This window comes from Phalacrocorax carbo, chromosome Z (assembly GCF_963921805.1).
Source record: "Phalacrocorax carbo chromosome Z, bPhaCar2.1, whole genome shotgun sequence".
Taxonomy (NCBI): Eukaryota; Metazoa; Chordata; class Aves; order Suliformes; family Phalacrocoracidae; genus Phalacrocorax; species Phalacrocorax carbo.
The window spans coordinates 11,579,973-11,599,364 of NC_087548.1; the positions used below are offsets into that span (position 1 = coordinate 11,579,973).

The following is a 19,392-nucleotide window of genomic DNA, read 5'->3' on the forward strand; positions in this document are numbered from 1 at the left end:
GCTAAATTAATTATAACAGTGGGGTTGTGCGTTTTGGGGCGGGATGGGGTTTTCATAGGTTTTTCCCTGCCCTGACAGGGTTAGGGTGCTCCTTGGTGGAGTCACAGCATGGTAGTGGTGCTGTTCCACGGGAATGTGGAGCTCCAGGAGGCTCTGTGCTGCAGCATCCCTCCCGTGGGGAATGCAGCCCTGTGGCTTCATAATCTGCAGCACATGTGGAAGGCCCTGGGTGGTGTTCCCCACTGACACTGGGCTCCCAAACCATAGTCAGAGAAAGGTGCTTCATGCCTTCATTAAGTCCCTGCTGCTTTCAAATCCCCCTCCTTATCTAGCCCATGTCCATGCTCAGCATCCCAGGCGGACAGCGGCTCTTCCTGGCACTTGGCAAAACAAGCATGTCCTGAGCAGCCCAGCACAAAGCCAACAAATGGGTATCAATGACTGCTTCTCTTTCTGCCTGCGTTACTATGCTGAGAGCTTTCTTTGCATGCTTTCTCAGGCTCTGGCTTGCAGGTGGTGGCAGGGTACCAGTCCCTGAGGGCTCTTCAGCTGTCCACCAAGCCAGCCATCACTGAAGTTTCTCCCCCTTCCCCGGGAACTTCCCCAGCCTGTAGGAAATTACCAGGGTGGAACATTTGCCCAAGTCAGTTTTAATGAAAGCCCATGTTTGCTCTTCACCAGTGCCACGGGGCAGAGTAAGCCTCTGAGATAAACTCAGGGTGGATGGTGTAGCTGCCTCTCTGGACTCCTCCTGTCTTACTGAAGTGGCTTGTGTCCCACCTAGGAGAGCAGATAAGGTTATCAGCTGTGGGAAGACAAAACTCCAGTGAGGAAGAAGAACAGAAAAACTGTTTCTGACTGCCAGCATTGCTTAGGGGTGAGCAGTGGACACGCAGCTGCCCACATTCACTTTGGTGTGAGTCTTTGGGCACTGAGGCCAAAGCAAAGCCTGGGCAGAAGAGCTGAAGCTTACTGGCTTTGCCATCTCAGCAAGCTGCTTCCAGCAGGGCTCCCACCCTGCAAACACCCATTTTCACTCACACTGTAATTTTCCTAAAACCTTCATTCTGAGAGCCATGGCAGTCTGGGAAAATCTGCCTGTTTCTTAGTGAAGAAGACCTTGAGAAACATCTTGTCAAGACTCAGGCATAGGGACATCTATGGGGAACCCAGTGCTCCCTGTTCTTTTATTGTGGGTTTAGTTTCTGGTCTCAGGAATTTAAAGCCAATCACACATTTTCTGCAAAGCTTGATGGCTAATTTTGGCCCGGGGGGGTTGGTGCAGTAGCAGAATGATGACTAAGCTGGTGGAGCAGCCTCCCCTCTCCCCTTGCTACTTCCCCAGGGCTGAAACAAGCTGCCTCAGCAATGGAGACATGCTAAAGGTAAACGTGGGGATTAAAAGGTGCTGCTGAACCTGCAGTGGGTGAAGGACAGGGCTGATTACCGCATAATGAACAGCCTGACCAGGGAACAGGTTCTTGGATAAGAAGAGCAAACAATGACAACAGAAAATACAAGAGCAGCATAAGTAACGCAGCTGTGGCCTCAAAATGTGTGAGATGCTAAGCCACATATGCAGCTGAGCTTGGGGGTGCTAGCAAGACTTCAGGTGCCGTACAGTCTCAAGGGCCACTGGATGACACCAAGCATAAAAACACCTGTCCTGGGAGTAAATTTGGCAACTGCTTCTCCACGGGTAGAGGAACATGTTCCACAGCCCAGCACCTCAATGGTGCCCTGCCCTCCCTGGTCACATCCACCTGGCCTGCGAGATGGAGGTGCAGTGGCTGCATCACTGCTTGCATGGGCACTGTGATGGAACCTGCTACACCTCGGGGTCTGCAGTCTGCACCATTGTCCCCAGAATAACCCTCTGAGAAATTTTGTGTGAAACCCAAATGCAAAAAGAGCTGGTGGCTGACTGGCACTAGGAAAAAATAATAGGCTTTTCGCCCAGGGCAACTGGCTTTGCTCCCACCACTCAACCTCTCTGCACCTAGGGCTCCTGTAGTATGGGGAGGATGGCTGGGCACGATGTGTATACGTAGAGAAGATTGCTCTGGGGCTGTAACTGCAGCATGGCGTACTCCTGCAAGAGATAGAGGATGTGGGTGAGCAGCGGCCCTGAGGACAAGGGAGGTCATGTCCAACCCAACCCAACCGAAGACATCCCAACCTTACAGCCTTCTCTCCTAGTGCGTGGAGATGCCTTCTGGTGGTGGGGGCCCCATCAACGTAGTAGTCCGTCCCTCGCAGGCAGTAGTGGCACCCAGAGCAGGGGCTGTAGTAGCCCTGGAAGGGTCCCCTCCCTGTCACGGTGTACACGGGCAGCTTTTGCAGCACATTGGCAACCACCTCCCTCTCTGCAAGTGGAGGGATGGTGAGGGTGAGGGTGAGGGTGAGGAGGAGCAGCCAGCCTGTCACCCAGATAGACATCAGTATGGCACAGGCACAGCTACAGGTGGAGTACAGGGACAGGGTGAGGGTAGCTACCGAATTGATTGAGGCAGGTGGATTTCGGGGGGTATGGCACAAGTATGCTGTGCAGGAAGGTGTCCATCCTTGTCTCCTGCAAGGAGCAAAGGCAGCCCTTGCAGGATTACCACCCTTTTGCTGCAAAGCCTGAGGTGCCAATGGCACCTGAGACGGCTCCAGTTTGGGAGTGCCTGTGGGGCTGGACTTTACCTTGGGCAGGAGGGGGACATAAGAGGAGTGCTTATTCCAGGCTGCGCTGTTACAGGGACCTGTTCTCCAGGTGATGTATTTGTCTTCATTGACAAAAACTGGGTTGTACTTTTCTGCAATGCAAACGCAACAGGTAGGGGTGTCCAACACTGTTCTCCCCCTCCCTGAAACACAATGTCACAGGGCCAGGGGGCTACGTCAGAGGTCCTTGTTAAGGATCTGTGATGGAGGTGACACCCACCACTTCCAGCTCATTGGTCACTCATCCCTACCCAGGTAGTCTTGGGCCCTGGAGGCTGTGGCGTGCCAGGAGGGTGTCCCCCAGGCAGCACCTACCACACAGAGGGGTATTTAGGAGCCACTGAAGGAGAGAACCCTGGGCACCTGCACACATCCCTGCAACATGGACAGTCTCAGTGCAGGGATGGGGACAGGCAGCCATGGCAAAGCCACAAGCACAGATGCTGTTGCCACCATGGGGGGGATGCATGATGCAAAAGGTGGGATGAACAGAGCTGCTGTTGGCACCCTCAGCCCCCTGACCCCATGGGGATGTGCCCCACGTGACAACAGGGGGACATCTGGGACCTCAGCAGTACCTTTGGACCTGGCTTGCCAGAACTTCCAGGGCCAGTAGGCAGTGGGGTCGATGTTCCTGTAGTACTCCTGTATTGCCGCCTTAATCTGCTGCTCAGACTGACCTCGGCTCACTGGATTTTGCACCGGGGGCATCGTTAATCCCTAAAGACAGAGTGGAGTGGGGTGAGACGCCCAGGCTACATGGCAGCATCTGCCTTTACAGCCGTCAGGGCACACGGTGAAGCTGATTACTGGGCAGGGTCTAATGTTGGAGATGAAGCTGGAGGTCCAAGAACCAAGCTTCCCTTCACAATGGGTGGGCATGGGGGTCATAGCAGTACCGCGCTCCTCCCCCAAGCTTCCTGCTCACCCAGAACTGGGGGATGGAGGATGGCTGGGCATTGCTGGCTCCTCTGCCCCTGCACCCAGGGTGTCCATAGGCATCTGGGCACTTTGCAGAGTGGGAGATGGAGTGGGAACACTGGGACTGCCAGGTATGGGGCCAGCAGAGGTTGGGAGGGGAGTTACAGGACCAAACCAATGTCCTACAGCTGGCAAAGCCCAGGAGAGCTGGGATTTTGCGGAGCAAATAGGTGGCCTAGTTGCATGAGCCATTTCTGTCCCTGCACAGTGGTGACATCCCTCTCCATGCCCTCTGCTGGCTCACTCATTATAATGCACATGGTAACAAAGCTGCAAGAGATGGGCCATTTTGCAGTGTGGTTTGCATCTGACCCTGCACACTTGTTAGCATGTATGAGGAAAGCTGCATGTCCCACAGACACACCCTGCAGTGAGGTGGCTGCTCAGGGATTCCTCCTCCTCCTGGACCAGAGCTGGGAGGGGGTTTTCTGTGCTCAGATTTTCCCTGGGCCGTTTGCACAGCCCACCTGGGATGGAAGGGCCCCCAATCAGAACTGAGCTGAGCCTGGGTGCTGTGTGTTGGAGGAACTCTCAGAGTCACTGGATCTGCCCTTCCATCACCACTATGTCACGCAGCAGCCCTGGCCTGAGCCCTGCACTGCCTCAGTTTCCCTTTCCTCAGCTGATCCTGACCCCTGTGCACTCTGAAACCCACTGATGGACAGGGTTGATGTGTGAGAGGTTGTGCTGGTGACCGCCAGCCCTGAGAGCCCAAAGCCACTGTGGGGTGCAGCTCCAGGGGACGAGAAGCCAGTGAGCACAGGCTGTGGGCCATCAAACACTTTCCTAACCGGGGAGCGTGATGCCCTCCGTTACACACATGCAGTAAGGCACCCCCTGAGTCCCTGTGCCACCCCCATGCCTGGCACCGAGCATCCACAGCTGGGTAGGGGTAGAAACCCTGAGGTTTCCTCCTCCTGAGGCATTTACCTGCGTCACAAACTTGTTTTCTTTCTGGAGCTGTTGTGGACCCTGCTCTTGGATGGTCTTTTTGACAGAGCGTGGTGGCCGGTAGGAGTCGGTGTAAGTGCTGACAGGGGTCTTGTGTTTTTTGGAGAAGAGGAACATGGTGCAGCAGCCCTCTGGGATGGGAGTACCTGGAGTCCTAGAGGGTCCTGGAGATACCCCACTGGACGAGCAGCACTGTGTGGGGCTTGGGGCTTGCAGGTGGTGTTATGTCATCAGTGATGTCATAATGTGGGAGCAGGGCAATTTGGTGGCTTTCTGTCAGTCCCATGGCTACACCCTGGTTCTAGGGCACAGCAATTGCTGCCTGCATCTCTCCACAGGCTGCACCCTCCTGGCTTTGTCCTGGCTCTGTGCTTCCTCCCCTCCTGCAAGCAATTACCCTCACAATGGTAGGGAACAGTTTCAGCTGGTCCTAGTCAAGATAATTTTATTTTGGGAGGTACAGGAGCAGTGACTGTGGCTTTTCCAGCCCCTCTCTCCCATATTTCCTTGGAAATCCTGCAGTAACCCAGCTGTATGTACACAGCACTATACCAGTGCAGCCAATGCCTGGGGCACAGCACCAGGCACCACTGTCCCAGCTTCCTGGGGTAGCCAGGGGAATTATCACCTGCTTTGTCTCCTTTTTTTGATTAAAAGGCCAGATTTAGGTGATCCTGTGTGGCTTGTTTGCTCTTCTGTCCTGAGTGATGGGCTCTGTGGCTAGAGTGAGCAACCCTCATCCATCTCAGAGTAGAAAGGCAGCTGGGTTATGCCAGGGAGGGATCTGCATGAACTGGGCTTGCTTTTCCCTGAGCTGGGGAGTAAAGCAGAAATCCCTGCCCCTTGCAGAAACCTGCTTTGCTCCTGGCTCCAGCCCCTCTGTTGACACATTTCTGGAGATGACCAGCGAAGACCCATGTCTATCTTGGCAGGGTGAATGCCAACGCACCCGCCTCCCCCAAAAGGCCGCAGAGCTCTGCTCTGTTTGCAGGTGACAGTGGGGCTGGGCAGCCTGGGGCATCTGAATGCCTCCAGGCAAACGTGATTAATGCACCATTGGAGATGAAGAAAACAAGTTGCTATTGATTTTCATGCCCCACTGGTCTCTGTTGAGCCAGGCCTAGGCTCTCTATCAGCCCCATCCCCTCCTGGGAGCTAGGGGTGGAAGGGTGGACGTGGGGGTGCCTACCTCCCCCCTCAGCCCTGTGGCCTTGGAGCACACCTGGGCACAGATCTGGGGAGCACAGCTCTCCAGAGAGGTGGAGTCCAAACCTCTTGGTTGTGGGGGACTAATTCTGCTCCAGACCAGCTGCCAGCATGAGCCACTGGCCCTCCCACAGCTGTCCCCTGTCCCCAGTGTTCCCTGGGGTTTCCAGCTGCTGGTGTTGGACTTCAGTGCTTGGCTCTGGTGCCATCAGCTCTGAGGGGCAGAAATGGCTGCAATGCTGTGGAAAACATTATTTCACCCATTGGTGTTGTATGGCTGCAGAACTTCTGCTTCTGTCGCAGCCCAGATGCAGGGGCTGGGTCCAGCCCACGTGCCTTCCCACTGCCTTGGGGAGAAGCATTTCCCAAATGGTGGCTGGGGGCTGGCCGGCCCCAGTGGGCTTACCTGTGCCGTACCGCACAGCTCCACACCAGCTGCTTCTACTGGGCCCAAGCTGGCTGGTATTGGCCATGGCGTGAAGGCTGGCACCTCCTGCCTTCAGTATCTGTGACTGCTGGGGGCTCAGAGGAGACGGTGCAGTTCATGCCCCCTCACCCCGGTTTGCTCCAATGCGAAAGGCTGGCAGGCTGTTTTTCATACATATGCTTTTTAATATCATTAATTCCGTTACACTACACACAACCAGTAACAATGATAAATACTGCAATGGAAATGTTAAAAAAAGATATTGTACATGTTTCATGTTTTTGAAAAAAACCCCCACATTTTAAAATAAATTAATGCATAAAACTGATGGTAGAAAAAAGAAAACCTGAAACAAACCACAACACAACTGATCTGTTTAAGGCAATACTCTACACAGACGGGAACAGAAGTACAACAGTGTGCTACATGTTCTGAACGGGAAAAAAAAGAAGGAAATAAAACCCATACAAGATGCAGACTGATGCTTTGGGAGTAAAAAAACTCCCAAAACCAGACAATAAAACCAACGGCCAAGTTAAGTGCAGCATTAATACACTCTGCATGTCATATGATTAGCAGGTTCCTAACATGGACTAAGGTCAAGCTACAACAAATTTATCTTCCTAATTAAAAGGTTATTCAGGTCAAACCTACATTTAACGCTACTTTGCATTTGGCTGTTTCAGCTCTGTTTCACTATACGCAAGGACAGCCGGAAATTAATCTCCTGCTCTTGAGATTAACGCAAAGGTTGGAGGTCTCTCCTCCTGAAAGATATTTCCATTAAATACATCTAAAAAGGATCTTGCTTTTGGTGATCCTGAAATGCCTCCTGCCATCCCCTCCCCTGGGCGCCAGGCACCACATGGGGAAAGGAGACCTGGGAAGCATTTGCTGGGTTGAGTTTTTTCCAAGCTGAGGACACAAAGTGGAAGTGCAGATCTGAATCAAACTTGGAGGAGTGCTGTTTCCCTGTCTGCCAGAAATGTCTATCTGGAGCCTGCTGAAAGCACTTTGCTTTTCTTCCATGGGAGAAACCCAGCCTGTATCCAGGCTCTGGATACAGCCATGACATTTGCTATTAAGGTTGGTGCGAAGCTCCATACCTGCCAGGGCAGCCAGTGAACCCCAATAATTAATGCAGCCCAGAACTTGGCCACTGGAAGGTGGACAATGATCATAATGCCAAAAAAAAAATCCCCCTCTCCCTCAAAAAAGAAAAGAAAAGGGACAGTAGCCACTTTCTGCCAGCTTCCCCCGCTGGATCCCCATCAGCTGCCACCTGCTCAAGATCAGCAGCGCCAGATCTCACCAGCATCGGCCCAACACACTCCCAGTAAGGTGCATGTCTGCAAGGTGCTGCCAGAGGGCGAAGAAGCTTCTTGAGCCATGGTCAGAGCCTCCTGTCCTGCCCTGCTAGAGTGAGTGCGGAGGAAGCTATGGTACACATGGAAAGAAACCCAAGCAGAGTTACTAGACTTGTGATAGCCAACAACTGTCTGGGCTGCCTTGGGTTTGGGTGGGAGAGGAGGATGCAGAACTGGGCTGAGAGTCACTTTGGTGCAACTGCCTCTGATGCTCATCACTAGTGAATGGGGCAGGGGGGAGGAAAGGTGATGGCTGCTTTGAGAAAAGAGGAGTGGAAGGAGGACGTGTGCAATATAACAAGGCTTGCAATTCTAGGACTAACCACGGGACACGGATACCAAAGATTACCTGTGACAACTAGCTATCTTTCTACCATTGCTGATACTTCCCCTACTTCCTGGTCTGATTATTCTTCAGTTTGGGAAGCCATGGCTGTTTGGCGCGACGGCCAGCACTGACCCTCCCACCCTAGTCCCTGCACAGTGCATGGGGCGACTCAGCTACAGAATGTACAATGAGGTCTGGAAGTCACATGTTAGGCACAGACCAGCTCTGCTTTCAGACCCTTCAGAAAGCTATTTAACGGTGGCTCATTTCCTTTATTAAACAGAAGGTTCAATAACCTCTGTGGAATGAGTAAAAATAGTTAAAAATGTGCAAAAAGGGGGGAACCCCCCCTCCACTTTCTGAATTTCCTCCCCTGCAAAGACTTCATCCTCTGCAAGGGTCTTTTTGCCTGCAGAACTACAGCCCTACCAGTGTGTCTTACAGTGCTCTGCCCCAGCGCAGCAAGAGCGCAGCCGACAGGCATCCCACCCACGCCTCTGCTGCAGGTCTCCAGCTGCACCAGGCTGGCAGGCTTGGGACCTGATGCTTGGGTGCCAGACCTCCCGCAGCACTGAGACCTGGGACGGTGAAGGCAGCTGGCTCAGCTTGCTGGATCACACCAAGGTTTTACACTAGCCTAGTGAACCCTCAGCCCTGCAGCCTTCAGGTGGGTGAAGAGAAATCCCAGCCTGCTCTCTGGCTCACCCACCATCATGGTTGTTGGATTTCCTGCTGGTCTGATGTTTGCCTTGGGTTTGTCTAGGACAGAGGCAGCTACAAGCCCAAGAGCTGCTACTGCAGCTTTTCTGTGCAAAGAAACTGAGCAAAGAAATCTGTGAGCTGGGGATGGAGATGAAGATGATAAAAACAAAAAGGTCTGTTGTGACAAGAGCTTGTCCAAGTTTTCCAGCTCTCTTCATGGATGTGTATTACATATCCCAACAAACTTCATGTCTCCCAAGTCATGTGGGCTTGAGGAAAGTTGGCAACAAATGGCGTCACAGCCTTTTTTGGGGTGCAAGAAGCAAGAAGGCAGCCTGGGGGGAGAGCAGTGCTTCCCAGACGAGCTCACCTGGGGCAGCTGGATGGGCAACTAGGGGAGAAATGCTGCTCTGGGAGGGCAAACACCTTAGCAGGTAATTGGACTTATCTCAGGATGGCCTTTCAGTGGCCTTCTCTTTTCCTGGTGCCTGCTGTGCTGGTTTCCAGTGACACATCTGAGATCTTACTGAGGCATCTTTTGTACTTCCACTCACTGATGCAATCCCACCACCTGTATCACCATTTGTTATTACAGAAATGGCTCCAAAGACCAGGCACAACAAGGCTTGGAGCCACCATTGGTGGCAAGTGTGCCTGAGAAGCAATGGAATAAGCTGCTCTCCAAAGGCACCAGGAGAAGCTGCAAGCTGTCCTGCCAGTGTCCATGCTGCTCTGCGATATGGCTTGCTGCATGGTTACATGGGCCACGATGCTCTGCTCCATGTAATCTCAACTAGTTCCCAACCTTTGCCTCCCCTGCAAGAGTCAAAGCAGTGCTCAGCCAGGCAGCATTTAGCTGCTGTGATCCTGGGATTGCCACCAATGTCAAGGCAGGCAAAGGAGGTGATGTAGCTGTAATTTTTTGAAAGCAATGAAGCAGCTCTACTGCATAATACAGGGAGCTAAAATACAGATGCCAGTCCCTGTGAGAAGCCTTCATTAAGTAACCCCAGGTCACAGTCTCTTCCTCTATGCTAAATTGCTGGCCCTTCTGCTTCAGGGCTCATGTGGCTCTGTAAGACAGGCAGGTTTGATGACATGTGGTTCAAGATTTGGAGCAATCCCTCTCACAGGAAAGCCTTGAAAGGATGTGACAAGGATGCAATGTTCTCCTACAGGTGAAAAGCACCTTAAAATGAAGACCTTCCCATGCTTTCTCCTTAGGCTTAACCTAGTCCAGCTTTCCCTGGGGCACTGCCCATCCATGTAGATGTTTCTTTTGAGATGTGAGAAGTAGAAATAGGAGGCTGATTTGAAGAGTCAGCTCTGAAGAGTGGTAGAGGTCAAAGCCAGGGTATATTCATGGTGGCACATGCAGCCTGTGCTTGCTGAGCCAAGCAGCAGTCAGGTGACAAAGCCTACTTCATTCTAGATAAGAGTGACCATACTCCAAGCGAGCTTGAAGGGAGAACAGAAAAGTAAAGGAAAAGTGCCAGTTTATAGTCTCAAATCATTATATGGGTGCTAAAATTAAAAGCACAAAACTGCCATGGGAATATCCCAAATGAGCCCTCCGGTGGTCTCTTCCCTCCCATCAGCACTCCCTATCCCGGTTGTACTCCTAAGTTCCTTAACTCTACTAGCAGGGGATGGTGCTGTTGGGCCACCAAAACTTCCTGCACGTTCCCTGGGGCAGCATGCAGATTGAGACACCAGTTGTGCAAGAGCCAGCTGCCAAATAACTGGGAAATGCATCCTTGCCAAACATCTTCCCCCAAAGCTGTTTAATCTCTACTACCCTCCACCCTGCAGCCTTCTGGCACATGCAAGCTACATCAGAAGCTGGTAAACAGAGGGAAAGCAGAGTAGCACTTTGAAAATACGCATAAAATTTCTATAGCATATTTTTTGCATCTTGCTTGCGTAGCTATCCTATCAATGGTGCCTGCCACACACTTGGCAACATCAGTGCAGGGTGGTGGTAGCATCTTGGAAAGGCAGGTTTCTCCCCTGTGCTGTGGAAGGGAATGGACATCAAGAGGGATGTGACTTGCCTGAGGTGAGAGCAAATGTGTACCACATGTGCCAACAGCAGCAAGGGACCCCAGATCTCATTTCTGTGCTCTAAGTCCAGCAGACTCTCCACAATAGTATTTGCCTGCGGTGCCAGCTTGGAGACACAGTGCATTTGGTGTGTGCATTTGAAAGCAAGTGTTGCTCCCTGCTAATATCAGCACTGTACTGAGATAGATTAACTTGGACAACTGGGATCTGCCCTAGGCCAAGACAGCACTTGGCAACCTTTCTAGTTACTGCTTGTTTTCCTTTTCCTGTCATTCTATCTGGTGCCCAGATGGGTCCTTCCTTTCTTCAAAAGCATCTTCATGTTCCTGTTGAGTCACATATAGGGCACTGTACTTTTCAAGCCTCCTGTATGCTGTTGCACAGCTTGCAGGCCAGCCCAAGGACAGACTCTGCATGGGGACGAAAGGATTCTGCTCAGGATCACAGACCGATGTGTCAGCCAGCACAGAGCTGAGCAGAGTGAGTGCCTCCTTTTGGGAAAGGAGCTGGAGAGATAAACCAGAAGCAGCTGAGTCCATTTTGGCTCTGGGAGAACATCCTGAAGTCCCTTTTTGAAGCCCATGCAGCAGGGTTGGCTGCCTGCTTTTGCAGTTGCAAGTCATCTGCAGCCAAGACAGCCAGAACAGCATAGGAAACCCAGCGATCGAGTGTACATGTTGGGGGTAGATGTGCAGTGATGTCAGATACGATTCAGTGGTTCTTCCAAGGGTTGCCTTCAAGATATGTCTGATAAGACATGAAATGAGCCTTTGGGATGGTCGCCTGGACATCAGCCTCCCTTCCGCTGAAGTTTATTATTATGCAACTGCCAGAAAAGCAGACTAGACTATTCTATCTAAAGACCTTCTGCAACATCAGAAGGATGTTCCTCCTCACACAGACATCTGGAAATGGGGAGTTTGCAAACCAGAGAGGCAGACTTGAGTGCTGAGACCCTGGAGTTCAAACCCAGCTCACATTAAAGGGCAAAATTAACATGTGATAAAATGAAAGGACTTGCTTAAATTCAGGTAATTTGGTGATTAAGTTTACATAAAATCCTAACAAAAAGCCAGTCTGACTTTAGGAGGCATCAAATGCAAATTCCTTTGTGGAGGTACCAGCATCAATATCCTTAAATCCTATTTGCATGGTAATTTAGATGGATAGTGATGCAGCCTTTCATACTCCATGGTGCTGTTTCCCTTGCTATTCTGTACAACTTTGGACTGAAAATGGGGCCTAAGAAGACCATCTGGTTTGGTACAAAGACTGGAACAAGGAATTATTTCTTTTCTTGCGTGCAATTCACATTTAGGAGAGTACCCAGCAGCTCTGTGGGTTTTAGGGCTTTATAATGCTGTGACAGAAAGCCAGGGTCCGTGCTCTTTGCTTTTGCCTTCTCTAGGCTATGGCGGCAGAGACTGGTCTAATGAGAGCGGTGCCAGAATGGCCATGTATCTATACACCCTCCTGGGAAGTCACCAGAGTGTAACTTCCAACAAGGGCACAAGGAAAACCTTCTGGCTGAAGCAAAGTTCTGACATGAGATCAGACAGGGGGAGCCAGCCCAATCGGCGGTTAATACATACCGACAGGCTGTCCAACAAACATGCTGCATGGTCATGACCTGCTTAAGGGGCTGTGGTTCAGAAGGGTTAGTGTTCAGTTTTCTATGATAGCCACATGTGCATTGCCTTAATCAATTCAGCCTTCCTGGTAATGACCCTACATAGGTAACTACTTTTCCCTACCCTTTCTACTTTATTCCCCTAATAAAATATATGAACACAAAGCATAGAGAGGAGAAGCCAAAAAATTGCCATTTTATGGTCCTGTACTGTCATGCCAACCAGCTACTTGTGCAGCCAACTCCTCTGCGCAGGGAAAAACACTTTGCTTGTGCTTCAGTCTGTATTTGGAGGAAGCACTGGGTGCAACATTTAAATTCATCTCCCTCCCTCCCTCCCTAAAGGGTTGTGCTGGAAGCAGATGCACATCATACAATAGAAAAGGCTAAGGGCAGTTGTAGGGTTGGGGAACGCCTCAGGGCCCACAGCAGGCAAAAAACAGCAATAGGGGCAATAAAAGGACTTGGTCGTGGTGCAGTGGGGCAATGGTTATTGGTCAAGGTCTGTCCTTCAGAGGGGAGGCATTAGCCCTGGGAGATACAGTGTCAGCAACCCTGATTCTGTCTTTGTCCAAACATGATGGCAGCACGACAGAGACCTGTGGAACCTGCAGTCCTCCATGGCTGACCCATGTAACAGATGGCTTGTTGCTCTAGCAGGCACACTGAAATGCTCCGAGCTCCTGAGGAAGGACTGTGGGAAAGGCTGAGCATGTGCAGCCCGGCTGGAAGGCACAGAGACTGACCCAGGATAAATGCGATGAAGACACTGCATGGTACCAATGCCAAACTGCAAAGTCCCTCTTTAGAAGAGTGAGGATTTAAAGATTCGGTCATGTCCTGTAGGATTTCATTTGACCATGGTGTTTCTGTTAGGTTTTGAACTATATTCCCTATTAAAAAAACCCACTCCTTAAGGAATGTTTTTTCCCTTTTATCTTTTCTCTCCACACAGCATTGATAGAGCTCTTCCCCCACCTCCAGAGAACTTTCTAACCTCAACCTGAGCTAGCACTGGAGAGGAAAGCAGGCACACAAAGGAAGAAGCGAAGAATCGGAGACCTGATGCTTTTGTTGTTCTTTAGAAATATTTTGGAAATAATCCTCCTCAGCATTACCAGGTGGTGAGAAAGGGAGAGGAATTCACCTGAGGAACACTATTCCTAGAGGAGCTGGCAAGTTAACCAGCACTTCTGCACAAGGAGGCAGGGATGCTCAGTAAACAGCAACACTCAGTCCTCTTTCTATGGCCTGGACTCAGAGTGGCAGCTGTTTTAGGGAGTGGGGGCAAACATAGCTTTAACAGTTGCCCCTACCAGCTAGTGAATAATAAAGCCCAGGAATCTTGTGTGCCTGCTCTTTTGCTCCATGCTATGGATGGTGTCCTGTTGCACAGAGTGAAACCCCAGGATGTTAAATAGATCTCCTAATCATGAAGAGGACTTCTTAAAGACTCAGCTCATTTCATGCAGATTTCAGATGGGGGATCTGTCTGTTGGGGTGGAGCTATGGCTCTGCCTTGTTACTCAGGGATTCAGACGGGAAGCTCAGAATTGCCCTCGCTTTTTCCCTTGCCTATGATATAACGCAAGTGATGACCCAAAGCAGGTGGTCCTTCCTCCTGGCAGGGCAGGAGAACACAGTCGTGCCTGTGGCAAAAGATTTCAACACTGAGAAAAATGCCAGCCCATCCCTTGCCTGAGCCCCACATATGCTGAAGCCAGCAGTGTAAGACCAGTCAGGGAGAGGACACTTTTCATCATTCCAGAAATGATTTTGTGTTCAAGACAATCTGCCAGTGAACAGGAAATTCAGTCCAGCCACCTAATGTAACTCCAGGTTTCCTGACTATTCCAGCACCAAATAAACACAATTGCTCCCAACATGGGACAGCACAGACCAAGCCTGGTTCGCCACTGGGCAGAGATGGGATAAACAGTGGTTTCCTCTCATGGGTTTTTTTCAGCTGAAGCTGTTCTTAATCCTGCCATTGCTGAAACCTCCCTAAAGTCTGACACCACCACATAGATGCCTTCAGCATTAACAAATCTCTCCCACTGGCACCAAGAGATGCAGCGTTAAGAGAATATCAACTGCCGAGCACTGTAAAAATGTTCTTTCTTCCACTAGCTTTTCTGGCACTGACCTTCAGACTGTATAGCTCTAGTCCTGTCTTGTGCAGGACTCACTTTTTCTTAGTTGAACAAAGTTTAAGAATTTTGGAAGCAGATGGGTCTCACGGGAATTAAGTATAGGCTGAAGTCAGTATATGTGACTGTTCTGAACTCAGGACTATGGTATTCTTGGGCAAGGACTGAATCCCTGAAGAGCACAGATGGATTGCAGATCGAATCTGATGTGTTTGGTGATAATCTAATGTGGAGTTAAGGGTAGATTGCACTGGATATGTGACACGACAGCTCTAGCTAGTACTGACTCACAGTGAAATGCCACCCATTTGTCCTGTTTGCAAGTGATTCAGTTGTGTCATGTTAGTCCTGGCTAGCCTTGCCATAAGAAAAGATGCCCTGCTCTGATTCCCATTCCTGTGCCCCAGTTACAGCATCATTTTGGTTATGCAAATGAAACAGGTTTAGTGAATGAATTAAGAATTGACCTCCTCTCACTGGTAAAACCCCCTGACACCTCAGACTCACCCCTGATCTCGCAGATGGGTTGGTTTCGGTGGGCTGGATTATCTGCAGCCCCATCTGACCCTTCCTATTCTTGAATAGACACCTTACAAAATATCCCCAGTGCCTACACAAACAAGGAGGTATCTCTGGACCCCTCTGCATTCACTCTCCAGACCAGTCAGCTCTACCAGGCACTGCCTGGCACTTTGAGCAACTTCTGTTTACCCATAGTTTAAAATAACTTATCAACCAATCATAAAATGAATTTTTTGGTTTCTCCTGGCTCCATGAACACAAAGAGGTGCACGTCCTACCATAGGAGGAAGCAATGGCTGTTAAATTTTACAGTTATAGTGGAAAGCACTGATCACAGCCTGCCGGCCTCACTACTGGATGTGACAGGCGGTGGAGGAGGTGGCTTGGCAACACATGCAGGTAGGGTTGACCGATTTAGGGGGAATTAGGTCGAGGTCCTCGTCATCTGGGATCTCATCTAACCGGTACCCATCCTTTAGCAGCTGGATGTTCAAGTCTTGGTTGATCTGCTATAGACAAAGAGACAAACAGTCAAACACTTGAGACATTTTACTTCTGGTGGCTGGAAGACGAAGGAGGTCCCTTATTCTGGAATGTATTTCCCCATCATTAGCAGCTGCCCCACCAATGAAAGAGTCCCAGTTCTGACCACAGGTGAGGGCTGCCTTCTGTTCTAGCTTCTTCCAGAACAGGAATATCTAGAGTGAGATAGCCTGGAGTAGCAAGTCAATACACTATTTTATTCTGGAGTAATCTCTCCATGATGACAAGCCCTCATTTAAAGTAATGTAATAATAATGTTAATAAACTAACTGACAGCTGGGCAGTCCCTCCTCTCAGTCTGGGGCACACTAAGGCATTTGAAAGATCATAAAGCCTCTTAGCTCTTTGTAATCTCAGATTCAAGTGCTGTTGAACCAGATCTGTGTGAACAACACTTCATCAGGGCTCAGAGATGGCCCATATGATTTGATCTGGGGCCTGCTCTTGTCTGTTTCTCTGTTTCAGATGTATTTTGCCCAAGGAGGGGATACAAGGGGGAAGTTCCCAGCAGCTTGTGTGCAGGATGGCTGCTCAGCACTCTGGATGTAAAATCAGATCCCGCAGAAGCAGTAGCCAGAGGCTGAGCAACTAATTCAGGAGAGAGCTTGGGTATGTATCTTCAGAAACACTGCACATGGATTAACAAGAGGCTTCCTGCCTCTTCTCTTTGAAAGAGCAAGAGTTCATATTTGCAGTTCCTCCCTGGAATTTCTGCCTGCTCCAAGTAAACATGCACTGGGTGACCCTGACTTCACCAAGAACTGGAAATCACAGCACACCCTCAGACCCTTTATTTATGTCCTTGGCAGTCATACAGTTGCTGAGCTGGCATGACAGACAAGTCGATGCTTTTGCACCACATGGGCTGACACTGCAGGACTAACAAGAACTGGGAAAAGCTTGAGTGAAGCCAAAGGTAGCTGTGAAAACAGCAGATTGTGCCACAGCAGTGCAGGGATGGAGCCAACTGGATAACCAGGGAAGAAGCAAACATGACACAGTTTCTGCCATGGCCCCTTCCAGACTCGCAGGGTCTACAACACTGGTAAATTTGTTGTGTAGCCACTTCTGGCAGTACAAGGCCACTCTAAGCTGTTTCTGGCTGGTCTACTATTAGCATTCGTGGCAAGGGTGGCAGAGAGAGTATAACTCACCTCAGCTGATGAGTATCCCGAGGAGGAATATCTGGACATGTCAAAGTCATCATCACTGCAGGGAAGGACAAGATATAGCAAAGAAGAAAACTGTTAGAGACACCTGTATTCCCTGGTCAGCCCTATTTTTCCCATGTTGTGAAGCTGTCCTTGAGGCACAGAGAAGTTACATCAAGTGAGCCTGGAAAGCAGCGTTCATCTGTGACCCTCAGATCTTTCCATCACAGCGCTCTTTACTCACATCTCTTCCTACTTGTTCGCACACACAGGCCAATTACAGCATATGCCAAAGGGCACAGCAAGGAAGAGCGTGAGCAGCCTGCAAGAGCGGTGTCAGCAGGAGTTTGCTTCAGTGCTGCACTCTGGCATGCAAACTTGCTTATATCGTAATGTGCATCTTATTAATGTGCCGTAATGCATCTTATTAACACTTCGCATACCTGTCCGTATCCAGGGCTACCAGTGGCTTTTCATCTGGACTCTGGTCTAATGACGAATAGCCTTTATTGGGAACAACGAGCCTGCAATAATTAAAAGTTGTCCATTAACCACACAGAAAGCTCAGTACCACACATAGTCTAGGGCAAAGCTATATGATAGTCAGGCTTCCCCTTTTTCACCTCCTTGAAAGCCCTTCCTTATCGGTGTTTAAATGGGTGCAATTCAGAGGAAGTGAACTGTGTCTCTGGGTAGCTTAGAGGAGTTTCACAGGGATGAAATCTAGACATACCTTGAGAACATGCTCCTCCCTGGAAAAAAATCTGTTGGGACACTCCATGCTTCATTCTGCTGAACTTGTTTGGACAGCACTGCTTGTCCTACCAGATTGCTCATTTTTGTGTTTTTTTTTTTTTTTTTTTTTTTTTTCCCTAGCAATGCGTACATGACTAGCAATAAGTAAATAGGAGAAGGAGGCTAGAGGAAGGCAGAGGCTCAATGCTGCTACTATTTGGCTGCTGGAAACTAGGCAAGTGGTCTTCCTGCCTGAGTCCCTATCCAGGCCCCCCAGCACAACACTTATGAGGTCTCAGTCCTAAATTTAGTAATATGAGAAATCTGAGCTAGTGGGTGCAGCATAAGAGCCCAGTCAGACTAGCAATTTTAAAGTCCCATTATTTTATAATGACTTTCACTTCATCAGAAGTGTTACAAAGGCTGATGATGACTTTGCACCTTAAGTTGCCTGAGAGAGTTTGTGAAATGGAAGACAGGCTTCAGAGCTTCTAGGATAAGGAAAATGCATTAATACAATGGTATCTAGTTCACAACAGAGTTCTTTCATCCACAAAACTGCACAACGACTTTGGTTCATATTGAAAATAAGATCAACCAAACCAAGCAAATGGAATAAGATTCTATGTTCAGCAGGTGGGAACTGTAAGAGTGATGAAAAACTCCTCGTTCAGTGGATTAACTCAGGTTTTCCTCCAAATGAAGAACTAGTCGTTAACAACACAGATGATGCACAATGATGCTTCAATAAGGGATTGGGAAATATAAATCTTAAGAAGATAATCCATGTCATCCATGCTCCAACAGTTCTCTAAGTACCTGAAAAGTTTTTCTGCTTCTGGTCACAAAATTTCAGGAAGCCATTACGATTTTAGCAATGCAAAGGCCTGCCAGGCACTGAAGATGGGCAGGCTCAGGAAGAGTAAAATACTTCAAATGTCATCACAAAGCAGATATATAGATAGGTTCATAACTAGTTATATTTTCTCAGTGTGTTCATTGAAACGAAAGATTAAGGAAATTAATTTTTAAACTGATGCAGAATTTCCAACCTGCTGCACCAGAGGAATGGAGAAAATGGGATCCACTTGCAAAATTCAGTACGCCTTCTCATAGCACTGGGATGGTCCTTCTGCTCCTGAAGCATGTAGGAAGGAAGTCAAGAAGCAAAGATGTCTGGAACTGAAGCTGTGATCTGGCAGCAGCAGCTTGTCCATACATATATCAGAAGTACTAACTTCCGTTCTTGCTCTCCAGTTTTCAAATCATAGAATCACAGAATCATTTAGATCGGAAAAGACCTTTAAGATCATCGAGCCAAACTGTTAACCCAGCACTGCCAAGTCCACCACTAAACCATGTCCCTAAGCGCTACATATACACGGCTTTTAAACACGTCCAGGGATGGTGACTCAACCACCTCCCCAGGCAGCCTGTTCCAGTGCTTGACAACCCTTTTGGAGAAGAAATTTTTCCTAATATCTAATCTGCATGGCACAATTTGAGGCCATTTCTTCTTGCCCTATCGTTTGTTAATTGGGAGAAGAGACCCACACCTACCTCACTACAACCTCCTTTCAGGTAGTTGTAGAGAGCGATAAGGTCTCCCCTCAGCCTCCTCTTCTCCAGACTAAGCACCCCACAGCTCCCTCAGCCACTCCTCATAAGACCTGCTCTCCAGACCCTTTACCAGCTTTTTTGCCCTTCTCTGGACACGCGCCAGCACCTCAATATCCGTCTTGTACAGAAGGGCCCAAAACTGAACACAGTAGTAGTCAAGGCGTGACCTCAGCATGTCAGTCCCTGCCGAGTACAGGGGCACGGTCACTTCCCTACTCTTGCTGGCCACACTATTGCTGATACAAGCCAGGATGCTGTTGGTCTCCTTGGCCACTGGGCACACTGCTGCCTCATGTTCAGCATCTG

At 49.5% G+C, this 19,392-nt stretch overlaps 2 protein-coding genes across 4 annotated transcripts in view; both read right to left on the bottom strand.

The window, feature by feature from the left end:
* Window positions 1–674: 674 nt before the first annotated feature.
* Window positions 675–4,758, bottom strand: SPMIP6 (sperm microtubule inner protein 6). The gene is made up of 7 exons (XM_064438743.1): window positions 4,621–4,758; window positions 3,288–3,429; window positions 2,689–2,801; window positions 2,497–2,572; window positions 2,180–2,366; window positions 2,000–2,092; window positions 675–780 (listed from the first exon to the last, which is right to left on the bottom strand). Exons 1-7 carry the CDS (start codon window positions 4,756–4,758, stop codon window positions 675–677), a joined length of 855 nt encoding a protein of 284 aa, XP_064294813.1.
* A 1,678-nt stretch (window positions 4,759–6,436) lies between these two features.
* The window catches only part of FAM219A (family with sequence similarity 219 member A), a 111,395-nt gene continuing 98,439 nt past the window's right edge, over window positions 6,437–19,392 (bottom strand). For 2 of the 3 annotated variants that reach the window (XM_064439438.1, XM_064439436.1), the window contains exons 4-6: window positions 17,175–17,255; window positions 16,735–16,789; window positions 6,437–15,546 (exon numbers count right to left, since the gene is read on the bottom strand). In XM_064439438.1, the coding sequence (XP_064295508.1) occupies window positions 15,388–15,546; window positions 16,735–16,789; window positions 17,175–17,255 (295 nt within the window). In that variant the 3' untranslated portion in view covers window positions 6,437–15,387. The remainder of the gene's footprint in view (window positions 15,547–16,734; window positions 16,790–17,174; window positions 17,256–19,392) is intronic. The other variant, XM_064439437.1, reaches the window with a different exon arrangement.